At 38.9% G+C, this 23,127-nt stretch overlaps 1 protein-coding gene across 2 annotated transcripts in view; it reads left to right on the forward strand.

The window, feature by feature from the left end:
* The window catches only part of AKAP6 (A-kinase anchoring protein 6), a 287,337-nt gene that overhangs the window by 94,954 nt on the left and 169,256 nt on the right, over window positions 1-23,127 (forward strand). For both annotated transcript variants that reach the window (XM_027812532.2, XM_027812533.2), the window contains exon 4: window positions 2,293-4,059. In XM_027812532.2, coding sequence (XP_027668333.1) covers window positions 2,293-4,059 — 1,767 coding nt within the window. The remainder of the gene's footprint in view (window positions 1-2,292; window positions 4,060-23,127) is intronic.

A 23,127-nucleotide genomic window follows, 5' to 3' on the forward strand; every position in this document is an offset into this window, starting at 1 on the left:
AATCAGCTCATTTGAAAGAGTTAAAAAAAAAAAAAGAAAAAGAAACCAAAACCAGCAGAATTGTCCTGGTTTAAATAAAAATACAAGAAAGTATTGGAAACAGCCTACACAGCTTTACAGGAAGCATTACTATGTGAAAAGGAACATATTTTTTGAACTAAGGTATTCCTATTGGTAGCCATGCAAATAACTAAATACAATGCTTTTCTGAAAAAAAAAACCAAACCAAAAACATGGTAATACTGGCATTAAATAATGCTCCTCTGAAGCACACATTTAAGAGACTGCTTGGAAAATGATGAAGCAAGATGGTTTAATGCATGTGATTGTAAATTTTATTAATGTTAATAAACACATTTTTAAGAGACGGAGGAATGGAGCTCATTACTCGGGAGAAATGAAAGCCCTTAGGGCCTTGGAAAAGATTTTGATTTATATATGGTTTTACAGTTTCTAATCTTTTCCTGAGATTAGAGGGAAAATGCAGCTGTAATACTGATCATTGTTTGGTCATTATTTTCCTTATTAAATGCAGCTTCAATATATAAATTTGACAGATTTATAGAAACTTCCTCTTTTAATTCTGGACTATCGACAATGTACAATTTGTGGCATAGGTTCTACATCTGGGTAAATGGTGATAAATAAAATATATTTCCAGTGCCCAAGATTATGGTTAATAAATAACTTTCTAATAAATCTTTTCTATAAATAAATAATATTTTTATCTGGAGGATTTTTTGCATTTTTATTTTGAATAATATAAGTGGGGTGGACAGAGTACAGGACTCAAACATTACATGCTTATAGAAGATGGCAAGCAATAGCCTTCTTTATTGACGCTATTCTTGTTCAGACCAAAATCCAAATGGTTTATTGCGAGATGAAGAGATTATGGGGTTATTGAATCTTCTTCAGCCGTGATGCTCAAGGTCCTTAAACTATGGATTTAGGCAGTGTAGTGAGACAAGCTTATTCCAGAGAATAATTCAGACAAGCACCTATTGTGGATACTCAAGAGTTTGCTTTAAAGAACTCTATTATGAAAACCATACCTCGGAAAACCAGTACACTGATTAAGGCACCTAAAGTTAGAACCCTAAACCATGAGTTTCTGCCCTGTATGTTTTTAAAGTAGTTTCTGTAAGCACTTGGGCTAATGTTGGCTTTTTTATTTTAAATTCTGCTTTTCAGTTTCTTTTGTTCAGTTGATGTGCTCTGCCAATTACTCTTGTTCTAGATAGTTTCATGGAGTTACTTAAAATGTATACCAGTGTAAATAAGAACAGAAATTGTTTCAGCATTATTTGATCCTGCATTCAGGTTTCAAGTCATGTGCTAGGATCTGGGAATAGTTGAAACCTGCCTAGGTGTTCATCTACTAAAAATATGCTTATAAACTCTTGACTGAACATAATTTTTTCTGTGATTGTTATAATATCAGGCTGCTTTTGGATCTTAATGTAGTCAGATTTTTTTTAGTATCCTTCAAATAAGTCACCGATTTATAGACATTAATGTGACTTCAATCTTAAAATCTTATTTGCCACCTGAGATGTGTCCTCTGGCTATATCTGCATTTCTGAGATTGAAGGATGTCCATTGAGATGATGCTGTCAAGGGATCACAGCAGGCCAGAGGTTTAGGAAAACTGGCTATAGTTTCTTTTCCTTGAGTTGTTCTCTATTTGTGCTCCAAATATCCAGCAGATAAATCCATCCTCAGTTCATAATGCTACAGAAAAGTGACATGTAGTTAACAACATTTATCTCACAAATACAGGAAGAAATGTCTGTCATTGTAAGGTGGTGTTTGGAAAAAACATTCTGGCAATCAACTGAAAGACAGTAGAGAATGATAGATTTCTCAGAACACAAGATTAACAAGTTGACTGATACAGTCAGCGGTCCCCAGGATCCCCTCCTTCCTTTTTGAGGTTGTTAGCACAGGAAATATGAGTCTGCTGTATGGAATTTCTGAGTCCCCCCTACAGAGTATGTAGAACTGAGAACAGAATTTAAGCAGGAGAATACCAATAGAAAAGTGAGTTGATATTTTTAGGTAACTTGACACACCTGACTGAATCTAAGCATTTTTCAGTTTGGTGCCATTTTTTATTCCCAAACACTTTGGAATGGTTTGCTTATCTACAGGGTACTGCCAGAAGAGGCAGGTCAGTGATAAATGCTTTTCTAGGTGTTAGGAAAACATAAAAGCTGACAGTTTGGTACTTTGTGTGCTGTATATGCAAATTAATTTTCTAAAAAAGTACCATTTCTTTGTCTATTTCAGGACCGTCTTGACTCTTTAACTGAAGTTGATGATTCTGGACAGTTAACCATCAAATGTTCTCAAAATTACTTGTCACTGGATTGTGGTATTACTGCATTTGAACTATCTGACTACAGTCCTAGTGAGGATTTGCTTGGTGCTCTGGATGATATGACCTCTGGCCAAGGGAAAGCAAAATCATTTGAATCCTGGAACTACAGTGAGATGGATAAGGACTTTCCAGGACTTATTAGAAGTGTGGGTTTACTTGCAGTAGCAACTGATTCCATCGCTTCCCAGTGTAATGAAGCATTACATGAGAAAGAAACCCATGTACCTTTTCCAGTGGAAGATGGAGAAGAAAGCAAAGACAGGAAAGCACTGCATGAGCACTCGCTAGTATCTCCTTCTGTGAACTCCTCTCTTCCTAAAGGACCATCTGAAGATGGTGTTTTACCTACTGACAGCAAACCAGCTTCCACAGTAAAGAAAGCAGAATCCAATCTTCCACAGCACACCAGGGAAAAAATCAACCATTCTCAATGTGAAAACTCAACTCCTAAGAGGTCCATCAGAGACTGCTTTAACTATAATGAAGACTCCCCTACACAGCCTACATTGCCAAAAAGAGGTCTATTTTTGAAAGATGATGTGCTTAAAGATTATATGGAAGCCAATGATTTTAAAAGGCAAATCTCTCAGATAGTTAAAAATGAAATGAGTAGAAGTACACCCTCATTGTTAGATCCACCAGACAGGTCCAAGCTTTGCCTAGCTTTACAGTCACCCTACACTAACAGTCCATCTGCAGTTAGTCAGTCATATGATTGCTTAAATACAATAGGTGACAGAAATCTTGAGTACACAATAAATAATCACTTTAAGGGCAGTCCCATAAGTCTAGGAAAGTCTGCTTTCTATAACAGTAAAGAAAAATCAAAACACAAGAAGCCTCATGATGCTCCAGAGAAAGTGAAAGCTGGCAGAGCACCTGGAGGTCCATCAATACAAGTCAAAAAAAGAGGACGTTCTTCTCTACAGAATGGAATTTCTTCTCATAACTCTCAGTCTCTGGAGGAGACGGAAACAGATTCTCCTGCATCATTAGATTCTTGTAACCAGGGAGACCCAAATGGGCAATCACAAGGTAAAAATGAGTCTTTCAGTTCACCAACACGTAGCCAGAAGAGTGCTTCCTCAGCTGGTTCTGAGCTTAACAACTCATCACCTCTTCCACTGAGAAGAAAGAATAATAAAAGCTTCTCAACCCCAAGCTACACTCAAAAAACCAGTAAAGATGGTGAGGTCTGGTATGGATCTGATGAATATTTAGCACTTCCTTCACATCTCAAACAGACTGAAGTATTAGCTTTAAAACTAGAAAATCTGACAAAGTTGCTGCCCCAAAAGCCCAGAAGAGAAACAATTCAAAACATTGATGACTGGGAGCTGTCAGAAATGAACTCTGATTCAGAAATGTATCCAACATACCAGACCAAAAAGCACAAAAAGATGGGTAGAATTTCACCAAGCTCTTCCAGTGATATAGTATCCTCTTTAGGTGACAGTATTGAATCTGGGCCTCTCAGTGATATTCTCTCTGATGAAGAACTTTGTATGCCTGTATCTTGCGTTAAAAAATACATTGAAAAAAAGTCAGAAAGGACTGCTGTCACTCAGTCCACTGAGAATGAGACTTCTGCCTCAAATAAATCAGCTTTAATTCATCAACTGATGCAAGATATACAACATCAAGAGAATTATGAAACCGTATGGGAGAAAATTGAGGTAAAGCAGTAATCCTGTGCTGTTCTGTTCTGTTCTTGATAAGACTGTATATGGAGATGGAGGTGTGGACAGGGGTGGAGTTGCTTTCTTGTTTTCTTTTAATGTTGAGAATGGTCTTGTCTAGTGACTGTTAGAAGTAGAAAACAGCAGCAACTGTAATTCCAATAGACTGCAGGTAACTTTAACTAACTATACAGAATTTGCCTACATTATTTTACTTACACCAATGCCTTTACCCTTGGCAAAACATTATTTTAATCAATACAGTTTCTTTTTGCCAAGATCAGGTACATAAGTTATTTTTAAGATGACGTGAAAAATAAACATTGGAAAATCAGGGATCTTTGTTGTATTTGAATGAAGTTATACCTAATATCATCTGCCTACTATCTTAAAAAAAAATTAAAAAATTCTTTAGTCCAAGAATAGAATAATAATTTTCTTGATTCCTGTCATATCATGTATAATAATCACATTTCTTTTTAATCAGGTCTTTTCCCTGACAGCGAGTATATTCCCTCCAGTGTTGGTGGAACTAAGCACAGCAACTGTTGGGGTTTTTTTTGGTTTTGTTGTGTTTTTGTTTTTTCTTAAATAATCCTTTCTGAATAAGAGAAATTTAATAGGATTTCATTCTTGGCTTCTGACATCACTTCTTCAGAAATACCTCTTTATAAAAAATGGAAACTTTTGCAGTAGTTAACACTATGAAAGATCTTTCCGAGTAAAAAGATAAACTTTGGAAAGGGAGGTGAATTTGAATGAATAATCAAATAAGGACCTAGACATCTCAATAATATAATTATTAGCTTACATTCATAGTAAATTTTTGTTTCAGTTTTCTGATGGGTTTGTCTTCCTTACCATTGCAGAGCAGAACTCTCCTATGCAGAACATTTCATGTCCATCCGCGATATAGTTTAGTAAAATGGCTGTCAGAAAAGAAAGCTTCATCTCTATTAGATTTCAAAATCCTTTGAAGCTCATGATATATATATTAAAGGGTGATCTTGGCATCTAAATGCTAAATCTGGTCTCTGTATTATCTTCTGTTTTATCAAGCTCTGTAAGAGCTAAGAAAAAAGGTTTTATAGCTATTACTTCAGTAAATGCTTCTTACGATGCATGATTTCTATAACTTTTGAAGGCATTCCAAGTACTATAACTAGTAGAAAAGTAGTTGAGCTAGAAATGTTGGATGATAAAGTCAGAGTAGAAAACACAGAAAGAGAAAATTCTTAAACAAAAGAGGGAGCAGCAGCTGTCAGCCTTGAAACTGTCAGCTCTAAAGGGCAGCGTTTAATGATTCAAGTTGTTCCCTCCATCCTGATGGCTGGGGTTCATCTTCTGGGCTCTGATGAAAGAACCATCTTCATAAGTGCAAGCTATTTCTGTGCTTAAGTTTGTGTAGTGTTGAAAATTAGTCCAGATGAGTCTGACGGATACAGACCCCTTCATTCTGTGCAAGCAACAAATCCCATCAAAGCTGCTTGTGAATATGTAACATGGTGTCTTTCAAATGATACTACAAGAGCCTGTTTAAGGAATGGATTTAGTTGAGTGTCTAGGGACCAGCTCCCTCCACTAGATGCTGACTAGCATCCTTTTGGCCAGAAGCAGATGGCAGAGAAATTTTGCATCACCCTCTCAAATCATCATGTTTATTTTTCTCAAACTTTTGGAAAAGTTAATTCTTCTTTTTGGGGTCATCTGTCTTTGTGTGATTCCCTGCAGCTACAGTTCAGTCTTGCCAGGATGGAGGAATAAGAACAGCTCTAACAGCTGGCTGCAGCTGTAAACACCCACTTCTCCATACCCATCTTCTCCTTACCTTCTCTGGGGAGTGAACTGAGCTTGTGACAGCAATTAAAGGTAGTTAGCTGCTCTCTGGCCAGAGTAAACCCTTCTAGCTAGTGATTACAGCTGCTGCTCTTGTCCTTGAGGAACTTTGCTACTGCTGATGCTTTTTCCACAATTTCTCAGTGTTCCTGGTTGTGGTGAATGTTTGGGGAGTGTTGATCACAGAGTTTGAAAATAATCTTATGAAGTGAGTTGTGGGAAGGGGCTCAAATTAGAAGGGCTTTAAACAAAAAGAAGACCAGATGCAAAGAGCACTGCTAGGAAGAGATAGCTCAGTGATCCATGCCCTTAAAAATCAAACACAAGAATGTTTCATATTTATTTCATGAAGAAAGATGTATGCTAGCTACACTCAATGGCTTGAAAATGTACTTCCTGAATAGTGAATAAAAATAATCAAGATAAAAGTTTTGAATAAAAATTTTGGCAAAGCAATTATAATATTTTAAAGAACTAGAAGGTTTTTCCAAGCTGCTTATTTACCTGAGTTTTCCCATTGTTGCTAGTAATTATATCTTCTGCTTGTAAGACTAATAACCAATTTTTCAATACAAGAGCTCTTACTGAGGTAAATTCTTCCTCAGTAACATTATGGTGTCTTGCTGAGGTGCTTTAATTTGACATAAGTAACAGAAAAAAAGAAAATTCCTCCCTTATGTGATGTTATGAAGTATTGTAAACAAAATCTAACATAAAATACCATACCTGTGTCACATATTGAGTCCTTTCAATTGCTAGATCTCCTGTTTCATAATTCCCTAAGCAGCATATCAGAAGTGTGCCATTGCTTTTTAAATTAGTCATCTGGCATTTACATTAATTCCATTATTTAATAAGAAGTCTCCAACTCAAAAAGGAGTTTCCTAATTGCATGAATACATGTCTTAGCAATAATTCAGTAGTACTATTGTTAGTGGTACTTTTGTGCTAAAGAAGTCAGATCTGAATTGAGAGCTTAATTAAGGACAGAAGAAGCATGCTCATGCCCATTAGTAATCCAGTTACACTGCTGCAAATGTCTAGCCTAATATTTTTTTTTTATAATTTTATTTATTGAGATTGTAAAAGAGAACTAAAATAACACAACCTTTCTTTTTCAGATAACAACAGCTTAGAAACAACAAAAAGCATTTATTGGAAGCCTTATTCATTTCTCAGTTATATGGTGGATAGTCATGTGTAGAAACTGATAAAATGTGGGGTTTCATACTTGCAAATTATGCAGATGCCCTTGCATGTGTATTATCATGCTGTTAATCTGTCCACCTACAAACAGAATTCTGCTTGACTTGCCCATTTGCTGTTACATAGGATCACTTTCTTGCTTTGCAATAAGTACTGCATATTCTCACCATATTTTGCCTTTTACTGCAGCTAATTCTTTGGCAAGTGCTTATGCCTTTAGTACTGGGTATTTCCATTCTGGGGTACATAACAATTTCTGTGGCAGCACCTTGTATGTTTCAGAAATTACTTTTTGGAATTAAATGTAAGAACAAGTCATAGCAAATTCTGAATGTTTCTCTTACTGTTGAAGTATCATTCAGCTTTTAGTAGCCACCCCAAATGAATTTTTAGAATGCACATTAAGCTCTGTAGCTTCTGTTATACTAACTGGAGAGGAAAAAGATAGAACAACATCATTCTCACAAGTAAAGTCAACAGAGTTCTTTTTGCTGTAAGAAGATGGTTGATTGTCACTTCTCATATGTAACACCAGGACTCCATAGTATTGGGTTCAGAATGCTTTAAAATTTATTTTCTGTAAGAAAACTTAAATAATTGATTTTTTCTCCCCCTTTTATGTGCAAACTGAAAAACTGGAAGAAAAAAATGATCCTGGGCTGATCTAATGACAATGATTTTCAATTATCTTACGTGAATACTGTAATAATCACAATAAACCTTGTTCAGGCAGTTCCATCTCCCTCTCTAGAAAGCGATACTAGGGTTGTGACTATACCGACATCTTTGTGCTTTAATTTGGGGTCACTGATACTCCCGTCTACTTGATTTTTGAGGGCACTATTGTAAAGGGTAGAAATTTTCCCGTTTGCAACACTGTTCATTTAAACGAAGATGTGTTTGCTTTGCAGGCCTCAGGGTTAATTGTATGGAGCAAATTGCTGATTTTTTCCTGTTATACAGACTCATAGCTTGTTTTATCACAGACTCTGTTTCTGTAAGAGGCAGCTAAATTTCCTCTGCAAGAAGCAATTTGATATCTATCGATCCCATCTTTTTAGCTCATCACATTTCATGAATTTGCCTTCAAGTCTGTTGGCTTTGTATTATGTCTGGGAAGCCCAGTTAGCCTTGGCACTGGTTACCACGTTCTTGATGTGCTAAGGGAATAAAATAATTCTGCTCTGCATGATTTTCTGCTATGGGTTAGACCATGCCACAGGGATCCTGTAGCAAAGAGACAGGAAAAAAAGATTTTGCTGCCTACCAGGACCCAGTCAGGGAACGCCTCACCCTTGTGCAACCATTTATCCCCTCTGAACCCAAGATGCCTCAGCAGAGCAGAGACTAAAGACTCCTTTTCCAAATTATTGGAGTAATGTGAATAATTTTCCTGTCTAGGAGGGACTAAGGATCGGTGCAGTGTGCAAAGGAGAGTGCAATATCAGTGCTAAGCCTTGTTAGTATGACAAATAGCTTGTGTATTTAGGTGGGAAAGATTTGCATTTTTAGAGGGTAGTCACAAAAAGTGATTAAACAGTAGGCTTCTGCAAATGGTTAATGGACTTGGTAGAGAGTGTGTGTATTGGAAATATGGCTGGGGGTACATTTGGGCAGTGGAGAGCCAGCTGGTTAGAAAATATTTGGAGAACTGACACAAAGGGGAAAGAATTTGTGGTGTTTAGATTGAAAGGGGACTGAGTTGCTTCTGGGCAGAGAATGGACGGAAAACACACGAGTACCGTTAACGTGGAAGCTGTATTGCTTTAGGGGAAGCACAGTTTATTGTGTTTGGAGGTGATTTTCATCGTTAGGGGGAAAAGCATGCATAGAGGACAAATGAAGTTTGGGCTCTGGGGCTAACATAGTGAAAAACTAATAAGACCTGGTGATGCTGATGGGGCTTGGTAGCAAAGAAAAACCAGAACTGAAATCAGCAATGACAGAACAGGTGGAAAAAGCAAAGGTAATCACCAGGGAAGAGGACTGCCTTATTTTGGATTACCAGATAAGGGATTTTTAAAGTGTTGCAGTGCTCCCTTCAGCCCTCTTGCTTTCAATAACTTAGTAATGGTGCTTCTAATAGTGACCCTTTTAAAAGAAATGGGCTGTGTATTTTTCCTAATACATGGAGTGCTTGCCAAAATTTGTTCATCTCTGTATCTTACTTATGCTGCTTCATACAGTTTAGATTAAAATACTGCTCTTGGTTGATAACCAGTTTATGAAAAACAGTAATTGAAAGAGGTATCAGATCCAGAAATTCCTTGGCAACTCTGCAGTTTTCTCAGCAGTCTTGCTGCTTTGTGCAGCATAACTGAAAATGTCGCTTCACATTTTTGTACTGGGAGTCGAGTCTGATGATACTCGCCTGCTTTGAAAGTTCATTGCTCAGTTTTCAAGCTGGTTAAAGTATTATTAAGTAGTAATGTAGGATACATATGGAACTTTCACTTTTATTCAGACAAATGCTTCTTTACTAGAAGATGATTCTGAAATACAGTGAACCTTCTGTTCCTCCAAAACACTTAGCTCCTGACAGTTTGCTTGAATTTTAAACAGCTTCTCCAAGTACATTCACTTTTCCTTGGCATTGGCTTCACCACCAAGAATCTGAGCGAGTTTGTCACCAGTGATCTTTGCGAAAACAGAACTTCTATGTGAGCTGCACAAATTCTGAATTTGTAACTTTACATCTAAGCCTGACTGCAGGAATTATGCCTCCTTAATGAAACACATCTATTGCGAAGCATATGCTTGTTCAGAGCTGTTTGAATTTCCAGTGTAAAGATCTCAGAATGATTTGGCAGTGAGCAGTTTTAGATCAGGGACTCTTTTACATTCAGTATTTGGCAGTCATTCCAAATAATTTTTCTGGGGAAAAAAAAAGAGAGAGGAAGAGAGAGAAATAGAAAAAACCTGCTCACAAATAATTTTAGTAGCACTGATTTTAGGGTATGTCTTTACTGGTATTTAGAACTGATTGTAAGGGATATGTCTGCATCCAGTGTTTGGCTCACATCTGATGTGAGACCTTTGGCTGCAGAAAGCCTCACAATTTTCTCTTGTTGTGTACATAGCTGGACACCACATCTCAGCTCAGGGATGGCTAACAGCTTAGAAGAACCGAGGAACAGCTGCTTTTGCATGCACTCTGTGAGCCCCTCCTATTCTAATGCAGTCACCCAGCTCAGCTTTGAGTGACCATTGGCTTTACAACCCAGAGTCACGTCTTAATCATCTGTATCACAGCCTAGCCACACATCTGCACCACAGCCATCCACATTATTTGTTTGTGAATTGGAAACTTCCTATAAATTGGTCAAGGATTATTTCTTACGTTCTGGATCTCTGCTAATAGTCAAAAGGGTGCAACCAAGCTGAAGATGGAGAGAAGGAATGCTGAGACTGCAAGAGGTGGACTTCTTGCTCTCTGCAGCAAAGGACAGGCTCGAAGGTGAGCAGTGAGTGCCAGGTGACTTACTCAGAAAGCCAGTAGAGGCTCAAGATTTAAAAGGCACACAGTGATAACCTGGAAAACTAATCAGTATTGACTTTAAGATGATCATATTATCAACTCCTTTCTATCAGTGCATACACTCTATTATCTGGGATTGTTCACAGCTTTCAGTTCTCTCATGGAGGTAAAGGCACTCAGAAACCACTGAAGGAGGTTTGGAAGCTTTCAGTGATGGCACTAGCTTTCAAAACAGACAGAAAGAGTCAAATAGCTGTTGAAAATTTACTTCAGGGTATGTATGGTGGTTTAAGAGGAATCTTCTTGTGTTGCTCAGGTCTGAATCCTCTATAACTGCTGTTTTATGGGGGCAGGTGCTGGGGAGAGGGTTGGTTCGTTGTGAAAAGTTCGAGAATATTTCTGAGCTACCCTGTCAACTACTTACTGTATTGATTTTAGGACTCCTTGAAGTGTCACTGTTATTAAACACAAAACTATTGAAATTAAAATCATGCTTTCTAATATTCCCTTAAAATATAGTAAATATGGAGCAGTGAGACAGCATGCTCATTGATTTTTATTTTCATAGTGATATGCCTTTCCCAATGTTTTAAGGTCCAGCTCTTCCATTACATAATATACTTAGGCTCTTGGGTACTTATGTTTTATGTATCTTATGTAAGGAGGTACAGGATATTCCAGAAAGATACAGTATACCAAAATCACTATGCTCTATTCTAAATATTTAATTATTTAAATAATACATTGCTGCTAATTTCCACCTAAATCAAACTCCAGTCTATCTACTGTTGTTAACGCATCATTGCCTTAAAATGTGTGTGTGCTGGAGATGAGTCAGAGCAAGAAAAATGTCCAAGGGTCTAGAGAGGATTAACCTGAGGAGAAAGATCAAGTCCACTTATGTAAGATTATTGCATAACTTCTCAAAATGTGTTCATATCTTTTTCTCGTGTATCTTTATATATTTTGACAGCAACTGGTTTTCATTCCTTCATCCTTTCCAGTATGTTATGATCAGGAATGAAACATTAAATAATGCTGACTCTTAAATCACAGTTGTCATCATTAGGCATCAGAGTGAAGATAATTTGTGGTAAATATGGACAGGAAACTGTCTCTCAGAGGCTTGTTTCAGACTGTTTATATGCTTATGCAGGTATTTGAAAGTTATCTTGAAAGCAACCAGAAAGGCAAAAAATTGTTTTTTCATCCTTTTAGGTTTTGGAGCACAGATGACAGTCCTCACAAACAACTGAGCTGTCCTTAGCAAATCAAACTGGAATCTTATCTGAATATTCCTTTATTGTTAGTAAAGACTTATTTTGAATGCTGATTCTCATGCAGGTCAAGTAAGGTTACCCAAACAAGGGCTAGATTTGCCTCTGGTTTCCCTTGGACAATGCTTGGAATCTCTCCAGGCTGACAGAGGGGAGGACCAGCAAGCAAACAGATTTTTGGTAGTAGACAGTGTAGATGTTCAAGTCACAGTAATTTAATATTACTAACTGCTTCTTCCTTACTGATCTGCCAGCATCTGACTACACAAATGTTTCCTTGCTGTGTTGTGTAAGACTAAAGACAAATACTTTAAAATGTTAATACTGCTGCACTATTAGGAGCAACTGAACTATGGCAGGTAGCATAAAATTAGCTCAGGTAAGTCCAAACTAGGTTCAACCTCATTTATGCATTGCAGTGCAAATCTCCTACAGCTCTGCTGAGATACACAGAGGCAAGAAAAAATACTAAATTTATTAGAAACAGTGAAGCTTCTGGAGTAAAAAATAAAGAATAAGAAGATAAAAAAGACGAGACTGTTTTTATTTTACTCTGTAAACATATCCCGATTTTGGGATGACAAAAGTAAGCCAGAATTAGGGTCTAAAAAGGGTGTAAAGGAATGTCCACTGGAGAACACTGAAAAAAGAAACTAGCTAAAAGGGAAGGCACATGAATTAGGAAGCAAAGGAAAAGCAATTAATGGAGGAACTAATAGTGACAGGATTTCTTTGGAGACTGCAGGTGAAGAAGAACCAAGTGCATAACAGGAGGCTAAATTAGGAAACTAGAGGAATAATAATGGAGTAAAGAAAAGAGGTGGTAAATATTAATTTCTCCTCACTGCTGCCATATTTAGCAAATAGTGGCAGTCACCATTTTCCCTGTTTTTAAACTCAGAAATCTTAACTGTGAAGCAAGTTCATGGGTCAAAGAATTATAATATCTCTTGTGAGGTGACAGACTTAACCTCTTCTAACCAATTAGCTTTGAATAATAGGAAATGCTGTATTAAACGTTCTGCTTTTGAGGGAGAATCGTGGTCATTATATCTTAAGTCATGTCAATGATATAGCAGAGGTCAATGCATTTAGCAGCTACCCACAAGCAAACAGCAGCTGTTCTATTTAAGTAAAAAGTGGTTTTTTCCTTCATTTTGGAAAACTTTTAGACGTGGTGCTGTATCTCCCTCTTGAGGCCAGAACTTGTTACTGCACCTATTTTACAGAAATGTTTGATTTCCTTCTCAAATGAACGAGACTCATTTAACTTTACAAACGTAGTTGTTAGAAATTCAGAGATTAAATAAAACATAAAATAGAATCTTTCCTGCTTTTTAAGATTCTTTTTTCCTTTAGTGGAGTCTCCAACATTTTTTTTTACAATTTTATTCCAACAAATTTAGTGTTGAAATATTGTCTTTTTTTAAAAAAATAGCATGTGTCTGCCAATTATACTTTCAAAAAATGTAACCTTCAAGTGCACTTCTACAGATTTTGTGAAATATATTAAACCAATACACCTTTTCTTCTTACAAAAATTTAGAGATGTTATCTCCCTGCAAATATAACTGCCATTTTTATTATTATTTAGAGAACTATAGTTACATTACTTAAATAAGCAGTGTTTAGTCCTGCTTTGTGACCATCAGGCCAAGAATACAGTTGCTTTTTTCCTCTATCACTTACTGGCTAACTTCCTGAAAATGTTATGTGAAAAATAATGAATTTAATTTTTATTCAAAAGGCACTGAAAATCCTATAGAATTAATTTTTTGCCATTGGGTAAAGGTATAAAATTTGGCTAATTCTTTTAGCATGATTTGTTCTTTTTTTGGGAAAAGGTGACATTTTTGGAAGTGCACAAATCTGTTTAATTGACATCAAGCCATATAGGGCCACTCTGATTTCAGGTTACTGGAGCAACCATGCTGTATATATATCACATGTACCTTTCAAGGAATTAAATGCTGGAGAATGAGGTTCATTTCTAGCAACTATGAGATCAAAGAGCAAAGAAATGTTAGGACCAGTTAAGGGAGGTGCCAGCGTGGCTCCAATAGAGTGTCCTCTGATGCTGGCCAGTGTGTGTGCAAGGTAGCAGCTGACCATCAGCTGGAAATAACAGCTGCACAAGGGCATTCCACCCCCAGTCCACTGTCTGAAGCCCAAATACTCAGGGTAAGCAAGCCAAGGAATGATGGTCATCCATAATTGTCTATTTTTTAGAGCAGAATAAAGCTGAATACTAATATATTACAGCGGCCATTATACAGAAAAATTGCAAATGAAGATTAGCTTGTCTTTTGGATGCAGTACAGCTCATAATTGATACATAGATTAGCTGTAAAACAATCTGAAAATAAGGTATGTTGCCAACACGTATTTTACAAAATTATATGAAGAGACAGTGCAGTACTTCCAAGTACCCTTAAATCACTGTCAGTTGCTTCAACATCAACAGTTATATTGGCAGCGTTTTAAGAAAAAGTGCATCAGAAAACTGGCTTCACTGAAAATGAAGATACTGTCTATAGACTTACATTAGCCATAGAGTTTCGATCAAGGCTGCTGCATAACAAACATTTCGTACTGAAAAAAACCAAGTTTTGATCAGGAGATTTGATTTAGGATTATCAGTAGAATAAATAAATTTGCAGTTAGGAACAACACGTCCTGGGCTAACTTCTACATTTTCTATTCTATTGCTCATTCTTTCTTGCTGAGAGTGGACATAAAAAAATATTTGGGGCTGTGACATAGATGTGAGTACACTGCAGCATTGTGCCATTATCCTTTAACAGGACATAGCAACTTGTGTTGCTGCCTGGTACTTTTCCCAAAGACAGGGCCCCCTCCCGTGCTGTGCTCAGGGTCCCTCCAGAATCCAGACACTCCTTTCAGCTGCTGCTGCAGAGCTGAAGTCCCCCTTTTCTGGGAGTTACTGGCATCATCTTTCTTGCCTTTGGCAGATTTATTTGCTGTTCTTGTCCTTCCCTTGATATATCGCTGGCCACAAATGTCTTGCTCCCTGGTGTACCAGCTGAGTGAAATGAGTATGTGACCTAAAAACATTCACATCTCTTAGCTGATCTCTAGATAATGGCACGTCTTTGACTTAGGGTCATATGAGGGTATAATCAAAAAAGGCCTCCATTTGGGATATCTGGTGCTGTGATGCACAAGAGACATGCAAAACTTATCGTGTACTAGACGATGTTTTGGGCACCTATCTTTATTCCCTAACTGCTGCTTAGGCCTCTTGGGTTTTACATAGAAAATAAATGACTCAGGAAAAGGTTCTTTTAGGAGTAGTGAGAGTTTCTGTGAGACATGACCAATAACAGGCATTGCTCTTGGTGCATAAATGTATTTTCAGAAACAAAATGTTCATTCCTAGTAGTATGATGAACTTCGAAGATGAGACTTGGATGATCATTAAGTTTGCACATTACTCAGCTGAGTCACAACAATATCACAGGTGCTGACTGTTCTGCTTTTAACTCTAGGAGCTTTTCGCTGCCTGTTTTATTCCCAATGGCCCAAAGAACATCACAGTCTTATTTATTTAAACTAAATAAAAAGAACTACCTTGTCCTTTGCTTATATTTCCTCCTCCTCAATTTTCCTCCCTGTTTAATGCCCCATTTCTGTATTGTCTGTTCTTCCTTCCTGTTTCTGTCTCATTTTCAGGGTTCTTGGTATCCTTTAACTCCTGTTTCTCCCTTCTGCTGCTTATAGTATTCATTCCATTGTTTCAATATCATTTCCTCAGGAATCTATTCCCAGTCAACCTCAAAATTTCATACGGATTAGGAATGCTGAATGAGACGAGTGCTAGAAACATGCAAATACAGGCTTACACTGCAGAGATTTTCTGACAAAAGCCAGTACTGATTAGAACAGTGGAAAATATTTCCTTCTTTAACCAATGTATCTGCATGGGCATAGCCCAATGCCAATAAAAGTGGTGAGTTTCCTGTCAGTATTACTTTCATACGTTGGAAAGGAGGGTTTCGCGGCCCTGCAGCGCGGTGGGTTTGGGGCAGCGCAGGCAGCCTCCCTGGGAGGGCTGGCGCAGGCCATGGGCCAGGTCAGGCCATGGCAGCCTCGCATGGGACTTGGGCCATTTGAAATATTGCCTTGAAAATCACTAAGAATCCAGTTAGTGTGCATGGTAACTTAGGAGGCAGCTAAGCAAAATTATTTTCTGACATCTAGAATGTGAAGGCGTACATAAAATTTTTCCATACAAAGAAGGGATATGCTAATTTACTTATTTACTTGATTCCCAGCAGTGCTTTGAATCTCACACCACTTTTGAGATACAGTGCCGGCCTCCCATATTTTCTTAGCATGAACTCTGTCTTCACCTGAATGAATGCAGGAGGCTTAAAACTTTATCTGGCTTTGTGCCTGTCAAAATTACATCTCAGGTAGAAAGCATGGCCACATCAGTATGAGAAGAGATCAGCAGCCATTTTGTATGCCTGGCATTGTTGCCATCAGAGCAGATGGCATCTCTGGAGGTTTACAATGAATCCATACTGCTGTTAGGTTCATACCAGATGATTCTTTAAATGACGGATGAATCAGACAAGTCTTCCCTATCCTCTTCTCAGACAAGTCTTCCCTATCGCCTTCTCAGACAAGTCTTCCCTATCCCCTTCTTTCTCTCCACTAGCCCTCTCTACTCTTGAACACCTGCAAAGTCACAATGATGCTGGGCTTTCCTATGCTGCTGTATGACCTTCATATGTGTGGCTGTTTTGGATCTCTTCACAGCAATGTTCTTCCAGCCCATGGATTTTGCTTCTGTGGTTCTAGGTGTCCAGTGATCATTCAGAAGGCTGGAGAAATGTTACCGGTGGTGTTGGAAGCTTGCCTGTTGTCTAAGAATATACCTCTCAGGAACAGGGTTTAGGAAGCATTTGGCTTAATTTTCCTGTATCTACCTTTGCGCCACAGTCAATCTGCTGATGTTAAGAATGTCCTTTTTTAGATCTGGTAAGTTTCAAATAGCAGTGGAGGCCTTGTATTTTTTTTTTAAATAGAAAGTAGATCTTCACCTTGAGCAAAAGGTAAGACAAGGCGTAGGGTAAAGAATGAATGTTGTTTGTGGTATCATGGAAAGTTTTAAGTACCCTGCATAGATACATTTAGGAATGATTCTTAATATTCAATTAGCATAACCTGCTCTTTGTCTAGAAGCAGAAATAAAGTCAACAGTCCCATGGGGGCAATGAACTTTTTATTGCAGAATCAGGTTCATTGTCTTCAGTCATAGTTGTTTTTAATGGATTGAAAAGTAACTCTTTACGTGTTCCTCTGTATCATGCTTTTTAAGCCCATCCTACTTTTATGGTTCTGGCTCTTTTAACTAGAAGGCTTTTGGAAACTGAGAACTTCTTAAAATTGTTGTCTGCCATTTCTGCTCTAGTTAAAATACAGTATGGAAAAAGAGCTTGGAAATGTAAGCAAAGTCTGTCGATTTAGTAGCAGACCAAAACGTCTGCAAAAGAGTACCTTATTGTCAACTTTTAGGGACAAAGCTAGAACTGAGTTAATTTGTAGTGTTCTCCTAGTCTTGTAAGTACTGTGTTTTGTTGTCTTTACTGTTTCAAGTACTCTCAGCTCTCCAGTGAAATCTCCCTGAAAAGCTGAGATACGTCTGACTGGCTCTGATTGAAATAACTCTATATTTTTATGTACTAATCCTTCTCATTTTCCAGCATCAGAATGCATCCTAGGGACTCTAAACGCAGGAAAAGTCATGAGCCAGTGACCAGCCTGTGCTACCACTTCCCCTTCTGTGTCCATATGAATCGTGACAAATCAGATGGCCATTAGGGAAAATACATTGAATAATCATTTCTAATTCTTGTGTAGTAGTTGGGTACAAAGCCTAGAGGTGGTACTTGTGAAAGATTTATGTAATTAAACAGTCTTAAAAATGCATAACTAGACAGTATATAGTAGAAGACGAGGATGTTTCTTTACACAGATGCCCACTAAGAAAAGTATTTAATCTTTATCTTCTCCGTTTGGCAGGAACATTAACATATTCTTCTTTAGCAGAAAGCTGCTATTTTCTATTTCTAAAGTGTGAATGAATGTACCCTGAACTGTATATTAAGCACTGCCATCCTTCTGATGTGTTTGGTCAGTTGTATGTTTCTGGGAGGTCACTGTCTGCCACAGAATCTTGACAATATCACACAAAGAATATTTTCCATTGTGGCATCTTTGTTCTTTGGGGACCCCTAACATCTGTAGTGTTAATGGTTTTATCGTTGCCTCTGGGTCTAACTCCAATTAAATTGACCGTGGCAGTTTGTTGCAGCCTCATCCTCTTGAGTACCTGGATTTCTTTGACTTACCTTTGCCTATGAAGAAAGTGCACTTTTATCCTTTTGAAAATAAAGTCCATGGGCAGGAATGTGTTCCTCCTGAGACTAATATGTAAGTCCTTTTGTGGTTAGACAAAGGGTTTTCTTAATTCATTCTGTGATAGAAGTGCCCTTAGAGCCAGCCCATCCTTGTGCACAGACCCCTGTGTGAGCTCCGTCTTTTCGTAAATTGGGAACAAACTTTACAACACTCCTTGCTTGCAACAAAATTGGACATTCATTTTTAAGCACACAGCCTCATAATCAATTCTTTAAAGAAGAGAACTCCCTTTGTGCAATAAAGGGAAGGTGGAGAGAAAAAAAAAAAAAAAAAAAGGTCTGGGGTAGTGATTTAATAAGCATTGTTGTCTGGTGCTTCCACACCGAGGCTTGTGGGATACAGTAGACTTTCCACTGTCACTCTGTCACTCTTAATTACCATGACTGATTATTTTAGTATGTTTGCTTTTAATAGTTTGGTGCATCTCTTATATTCTGATTTTGATCTTAGTTCAAGTCATTAGAAGGGCTTTGTACTTTTAATGCAATGACCAGAAGTGCCTTAAGTATAAGCCAGCATACATGTTAGACAAAAAAGCTAGACTAATAAACTGAGCAGTGTTAACACTGCACAGTTTAAAGTTACAAGCCAAAAGGTATTGAAATAATTTGAGTACCTGTGCCATGTAGGCACAGTAAATCTGGAAATATTTTTCCATAAAAAGCAAACCCAAAATCTGGTCTAGGATGAGGGCCATAAAACTTTTCATAATGGTGTTAACTGGATGCAGTTGCATCCCCTGTGTTTTATGGCATAATTTTGGCAATGTTAACGCTAGCTTCTTTAAATGCACATATACATATACCCTGTCTAAAGGAATCTCACATTAAAAATATACTAAAAACATCTAAGATACTGCTGCATTTGGTGTAAAAAAAATGGCAATTTTTAATACAATAAAAATTCCATGTTTTCACATTTATTTTTTTTTTTTAGCCATAAATTTGCTATCTCTTAGACTAGAGCTCAAAATTACAGAACTGGGCTTTAGTCTGTTTCCATTCTAAATGTGGTCTAATAAAAGCTGGATTTGTAAAGCGACAGCTGCAGCTGAGATGGAAACATCTTCCTTTCCCACTCCATTCAATTAATGAAAGCTGAACTTCAAAGTCTAAACAGGATCATTTGAAGTGCTAAAATTATTGAACACCAGAACTGTTTACCTTCCTATCTGACCAAGAAAAAGAGAGAGCTTGAAATGTAAAAGTAAAATTAAACCGCTGAAATAAAGTTAGGAAACTTTACAAGTTCTAGTTGCAAGTAGTGGTGCTAGCTTGGTTGAGAGGCATTTGTGCATAATTTTAAGTGACTCACTTGACAGTCACACATTTTTTTCATGACTGTGGCAGTAAAAACTTTTCTGGGAGGTCTTAGTTGTGTGCTGCTCAGAAAATTGAATTCCTATGAGAGTGTGTCTAAGCAACACCCCTGACAAGCTAAGAAAGCATGCATGGATGTCACCAGGGACTGAAGCCTTTCTACAGTGTCATAAGCACTTATGTTGTTATCACCAGTTTTTATCAGGTGTTATCAGAAGTTTTTAAGTTGGTCAGCTGCTTGTTATTTTGCCCACAGGCCTTAATATTTCTCCTGAGCTCTACTTTGTCCTTTTTCACCATAAGCACTGGCTGTGCCACCAACTCAGGGGGACCATGTAGTGAGGGTCAGTGGGTACCTAACTTTAACTGACACATTTGATGGCAGTAAGCATCAGCCTTGGGTCTTCTGCCGCAAACTGTGAAATGGGAAGTTAATGGATATCTGTTTCTAAAGGTCGGTCTTTGGCCGGAGATGGGGTGAGCTTCTGAAGTTCAGTGGCAAAGTGCAGGAGAGGACTATAGGAGCTGGAGAGGCCCAAGGAGAGACTGACTCCTGGGCAATGCCAAGAGGCAGTAGTGGCTACAGGTAGTGAGCAATGAGCTGTGCTGAGCAGTTGTCGCAAGTAGGGAGGAACATATTTGCAAATAGCATCAAGCGAAACAGGAAAAAGGAATGGAGTCAGGCACAAACTGCTTGGGATGCCAGAGACTGCCCATTTCTTTTTTTATTTTAAGTATTTAATTTTTCTGACACACACTTGGGATAGACAGAACACACACAGTCCTATTAAATGTAATGAATTGCATGTGAGACTTGTTCATCTGACCACCTCTGTAGGCCTCGCTGCCACGCTCCAGGGTTTCTTGTACTGGCAGCATACCACCACAGCTGCTCTCCCACTCTGTTACCCACATGCCAGACACAACCAGGCTGCCTAACCCAAGATCCTTTGACCAGCTGTACTGGGTGTAGGGAGCCCTACAGCCCTGTGCAGCAGCTGGAGGATCTGTAATTTTTGTGTGCCTTTATATTTAACAAAACAAAGGTGGGAGGCACGCTTCCAGGTACAGTATCTTCTTCAGCCCAATATCCTTTGGCCTCTGAGCTGGTCCATCCCCAGCCTTTTTGGGTGACTCAGCAAATGAATTCTCATGTGTTATGATTTAAAATATTTGAATGTTCTGGTCATTAATGAGGAAGTCTCAGGAAATTCAGTTAAATCCCATCTAATTTGTTTTTAATTCTTCAGTTAATTAATTCCTTAATTCTACAGAACAATTGAATTAAGTATATTTTAATTCTATAAGACACCAAAGCAGACACACTGAGTTACAGCATTTTTTTCCCTCCAGTATTTACCATGGTCTGTCTTTTTCATTCTTTATCCTTTTTTCATTCTTATCTATCCAGAGCAAATAGAATTAGACTCCAAAAACAACACTTTGTACATGCCAAATTTCAAATGAAGGCATTTTTGCCCTAGCTTTGTTCAGGTATGTGTGATTAGAACTTTCTTCCCGCCCCCTAAGAAAAATCTGTAACCTGTCATGAAACAAAATGGAAAGCTGAATGTTTACAAATTTTCTGTGTAGGGTAGGGAAAAGCTTTATCATTATTCGCAAACTTGACTATAGAAGTTGCTACAAATCATCCAAGAACAATCCAGAAACATTTGTTTCTGTACTAAGCAGCACAGAGTAAGAATAACTTTATGCTGTGTCATGTAGGGGCTTGAGTTTTTTAGAAACATCTAGCTTGCTAGCACAGTACAAAACTATGACAAAACTATTACAGTTGCAATACTGAACCAGCTGGTCAAAAGGCAGGGACTGGATTATACTGGTGCTCCTTTTTTTCTGTTCTGTTCCCCTCTTTTCTTGCTGAGGAATTCTTGTACGGTAATTTTTAGCTTCAACGTGGCTGCCTGTGGGTTTTCAACTTTCAAGAAGTTTTGATGGAAAATACAAAAGTTTAATTTCTCATTGGCAAAGCACAGGTTGAGTGGATTTTACAGCATTTTCATTACAAATGGGATAGTGATTAGATCAGGCCCTTAACTAGTATAAATCAGCATAGCTCCACCGAAGTTTATACCTGTTGAAACTCTTTTCCACCTTAAGAATGATGAGAAACAAATAATCTAGAGAAAGAAAAATGTAAGTTCAAACAGAAAAAGCAGAAAGGTTAAGTGTCTAGGAAGGGATATAAAATGGTTTCATGGGCATCTTATAAAATGAAGAAAAAAACCTGAAAAAGATCCTTTATTGGTTATTTGTCATCCTATGAATTTATTTCTTTTGCTGAATACTCCTTGATTTGGATTTAGAATTGCACATTAAGCCTCATCCTTTGTTTTGATATAATTTATGTTGTAATCTGTTCTTTCAAAGCGTAGTTTCATGGTCCGGCAGGGTCTCACAACAGATTTTCTGTATTGTAAGACGTTTTTCCCCTATTATTTTTTAGAACTTATTTTGTCTAAAGCTTTTATTTAAATGTAGATTCTGGCAAATACCCTAAACGATGCGAAACACAACTATTGTAATGCTGCTTGTGTCCCTGGGTACACATACGTCACCGATTGCATTCTGTTCCAACTAACTAAGCCGTCCTGATTACGCAGAAATGACTTTGTGCTGGTCAGTCTGCGGAGGAGCAGCAGCCCTTCCATCCGGGCTAAGTTGTGTTTGGGCTTCCCCTCTGTTATGAGAATCGAGGGGATAAAGGACGTGGATTTTTATCGGTGATGAGGGGCTGATGGCCCGCCGGTATTGCAGATGCTCCTTCCCCACGTGTGGGAGCGCCGGCAGCCTCCTGCTCTGGCTGGGTCCGCACAGCTGCGGGGTCTGCAGCCGATGGAGGCGGCGAGGCCGGGCCGGGGCCGGGCAGCCTGTACATCGCTGCGCCTCGGCAAAACGTCAAAGGCGAGAAGGGAAAGCTCAGCACCGAGCGCCTTCCGCGGTCTCGTCCGCAACGCCAGCGCCGCCACGGTGGGGTGCATTGGCGTGGGTTTCGGTTCCCAGGTAGGGACGAGTCTCTGGGTGATAAAAGTGGCTCTGTCCTCGCTCACCGGCACCAGGCTATTGAAATACATAGGCTGCAGTCTACAAGCGCTGCTACAAGCCCGCCGCGTGCCCCTCCGCGCCGGGGTGCGCAGTCCGAGGGGCGTCCCGTCCCGTCCCGTCCCGTCCCGTCCCGCGGGCGGGCGGAGTGGCGGCGCGCGCCGGCAGGTGGCGCTGTGGGCCCAGGCACGGCGCTCCCTCCGCCGGCGGCCGCGCGCTGCCCAGCCCTGCCCGTCCGGCCCTGCCGCTTCCCGGCCCGCCGCTGTTTGCGGTTTCTACAGATGTGCGCTCTTGCGTGGTTTCAACGACATTTTATTGCCGTCATTTGAAAGACAGTGGGATTGTTGTGATTTGTGATGCCTGGCAAAGAAAGCGAATCCGGCGGGGCTGGCCGCGGCCCGTGCTCTCTCAGCGGGGCTCCCCGCGGGCAGTGGGT

Source organism: Falco cherrug, chromosome 7 (genome assembly GCF_023634085.1).
Source record: "Falco cherrug isolate bFalChe1 chromosome 7, bFalChe1.pri, whole genome shotgun sequence".
Classification (NCBI taxonomy): Eukaryota; Metazoa; Chordata; class Aves; order Falconiformes; family Falconidae; genus Falco; species Falco cherrug.